Source organism: Lathyrus oleraceus, chromosome 5 (assembly GCF_024323335.1).
Source record: "Lathyrus oleraceus cultivar Zhongwan6 chromosome 5, CAAS_Psat_ZW6_1.0, whole genome shotgun sequence".
Classification (NCBI taxonomy): domain Eukaryota; kingdom Viridiplantae; phylum Streptophyta; class Magnoliopsida; order Fabales; family Fabaceae; genus Lathyrus; species Lathyrus oleraceus.
In genome coordinates, this window is record NC_066583.1 from 631,907,945 (window position 1) to 631,910,840 (window position 2,896).

Consider the following 2,896-nt stretch of genomic DNA (forward strand, 5'->3'; position numbering starts at 1 on the left):
AGATTTTGTTTGTGGCAACTCAAAAAACATTTTCTTTTAACTCATTCGTAATCTCATGTAACAACTTTTGAAAGTATAGTGAATTAGAGAAATATTGTCTCTCTCATAGTAGATTGTTTGATCGAATTAGGTAAACAAATTACTGTGTTCTTGTCTTTTACTTTTTTAGATTTGTTGTGATTTTGCTTTCACTTTTGACATACTATTGAGTTCCTTTAGACCATTTATTTTGGTTGATATTGTTCTTTGTTCCCACACATCAAATTTTTTGATATATTTGAACTCTGAATAATTCTTCTTAATTGATTTGAATTATTCATTATTTTGATTGAGATGAAAACACTTTACCTTTATCATTTAATAATCATCTTCCATTAAATTTAATTGGTTCAATGAATCCCATATCGAGAGCATGAAGCAGTGTAGGCGATCATATCCCACGATGATATCATATATATATATATATATATATATATATATATATATATATATATATATATATTCTCACTACAACTCACATAAGATATTTTGGACATAAAAACCCTCATAACTATCTGTTTTTTTTAAACACCTCGTATGGTTTAGATAAATTATGCTTAACTTCAATTTTCAAACAATGCGAAACTATTTTAAACAACTTAATATGGTTTAATTTTAAGTTTTTTGTGATAAGGTGTGAGAGACGTCTCAAAATCATTTGGATGAAAAGGCGTAGTACCTTAATTCTAAGTCTTAATGATAAGGTGTTGAGGAAAGTTTCAAAACCTAACAAAAGGCAAAAACAAATGCTATAAAAGGCACTTTTGACCTAGTGCCTCTAGTAACAACAGAACAATGTTTTATTTTATTTTATTGACGAAACATAACATGATCCTAACTACTAAAAAGTGACACTTTCTCATAATCAGATAACTTTTTAAATAAACGCAAATGAATATGTCAATCATAAGGAAGAAATGCCAATTTTATTTAATTTTATTCAATACAATACACTTTATTCATACTTTATTAATACATAAATTTAGTTACTAATTAAAGAGGAACTGAGATAGCTTCTGGAAAAGGTTTAAGAGCATCATTTGAAATTGTTCCCATCTTGCAATCAAGTGTCACAATTTTTGGACCAACAACATTGTTTCCTTTATCAATAAAAGTTTTGTTGATGATATGAAGCAGCACACTCTCAAGCTCTTCTCCATCTCTCCAACCATGTACATGTGCCTTTATGTCATTAGAATTTTTAGATACTAAATCACTTAATGGAAAGTTGATTCTAGGCATCAAATAATCACTCTCTTTGAGCTTTAAACTAGGACAAAAATCTCCATTTCCATCTCCTAAGTATATGATGTTTTTCTTTCCCTCCTCATCAAGTGACTTTTGGAACTTTTCTATCACCAATCCCTGCATGTCATTAGAAAGAAGAAATATGTGTTAAGAAATTAATTTTCATGCAATTTTTTACACATGCATGCAACTAAATTATATTAAGTAAATATTTATGATTTATTTTAAAAATTTATATATAAAAACATTATAATGTAATTTAATTGTATACATAATTAGTGTAGAAAACACAGTCAGTATATACAATTTCTTTTTAATTTAAAAAAAAAAGGTTTCAAATGGATGGACTTTTTGAATAATTGATACTGATACAGTTAATTATAGATTTTTCTAGCCCTACTTATCATGAAAAATGGTTTTACCTCTTTGTCAAAGAAATCCTTTGATTATGACATATATCAGATATAAAAGAAAAGTATATAGCCTAAAAAAAAGACAGTTTGATCCCTAAAAAAATCATAAATAAATTTATCCTTTAATAAACTTTCAATTTTATTATTTTCTGTTTAAGTATAGAAGTAGTTAATTAAATATAAATTTATATTCATAAAAAGCATAATAATAGTGTCATTGCCTTGCACATATTTGGTGGACAAAGGTTACATCCATGAGAAGATTTAAGATAATCATGGTAGGGACAAATTATGAGCCTCCCTTCTTCATTAACATAACTTGGGTTTGCAGTGATCTTTGAGAAACAATTCAACACACCATGATGCTTCAAAATTGTTTCTATAAAGAAAATATTTGCATCACTCACAATCCTCAACTCACACCTGTATACAAATATTTCATCTTAATTAGACATTATTAGCATCTTCATTGAAGATATATATAAAATATAAAGTGAATGAACACTACAATTAATTATATTTATACCCAAGAGAATAAGCAGCTTCAATGGCAGGTACAATGCGAGGATGAATGGGAGTTCTCTTAACAACTTCAATAATTTCTTCAAGTTTTTTTCCTTGAGAATGAAGTTCATTCATCATCTTGTTCTATAGAAGTTTAGAATAAATATAAGAATTATTTTCCTAACTAGGAAAAATATATTGAATGAGAGAATATCATTGTATTAGAAGAAAGAAAATTAAGGAAAGTAAAGCAAACCATGAGAGGATTCCAAAGCGTGTTAGGAAGAAGCTGGTAGAATTTTTCAGTTAAACCAAAGTGATCAAGAACCCAATTATCACTATCAATCTCAATTATTGTCGAGTCAAAGTCAAAAATCACTATGACACCAGCCATTATAAATGAACTAAAGATAATTTTGAGATAATTATGTGTATCTATGTGAAGGTGATGCAAGGGCCAACGCAGAGTATTTATAGGCAGAGAAAGTGCAAACTTTGTACATATGCAAATTATTTAGGACCTCCTGTTTTATAAAAGTTAGAGCCTCTTTCTTTTTATAAAAGATAGTTAAGATCTTGGGATACCAAAGAATATACCATTGTTAATTGGATCAGTATTATACTTTTATTTTATATATCATTATATGATTTGCAAGGCCTTTAGTAAATAGGGGTGATAATATAGCTAACTT

The 2,896-nt window shown here is 27.8% G+C and overlaps 1 protein-coding gene across 1 annotated transcript; it reads right to left on the reverse strand.

The window, feature by feature from the left end:
* Positions 1 to 945: 945 nt before the first annotated feature.
* LOC127087390 (inorganic pyrophosphatase 2) lies at positions 946 to 2,668 on the reverse strand. The gene is made up of 4 exons (XM_051028272.1): positions 2,461 to 2,668; positions 2,227 to 2,348; positions 1,922 to 2,123; positions 946 to 1,404 (listed from the first exon to the last, which is right to left on the reverse strand). The coding sequence occupies exons 1-4, from the start codon at positions 2,596 to 2,598 to the stop codon at positions 1,033 to 1,035; spliced, it is 834 nt and encodes a 277-aa protein (XP_050884229.1). The 5' UTR covers positions 2,599 to 2,668; the 3' UTR covers positions 946 to 1,032.
* Between the last annotated feature and the right edge of the window lie 228 nt (positions 2,669 to 2,896).

What these genes read in the sequence shown, in the direction of transcription:
- LOC127087390 (XM_051028272.1), bottom strand. Translation starts at nt 2,598, where the DNA reads ATGGCTGGTGTCATAGTGATTTTTGACTTTGACTCGACAATAATTGAG. An exon ending in CGCTTTGGAATCCTCTCATG is followed by an intron (nt 2,349 to 2,460) that starts GTTTGCTTTACT and finishes AAACTTCTATAG; the next exon opens with AACAAGATGATGAATGAACT. An exon ending in GTCCACCAAATATGTGCAAG is followed by an intron (nt 1,405 to 1,921) that starts GCAATGACACTA and finishes AATGACATGCAG; the next exon opens with GGATTGGTGATAGAAAAGTT.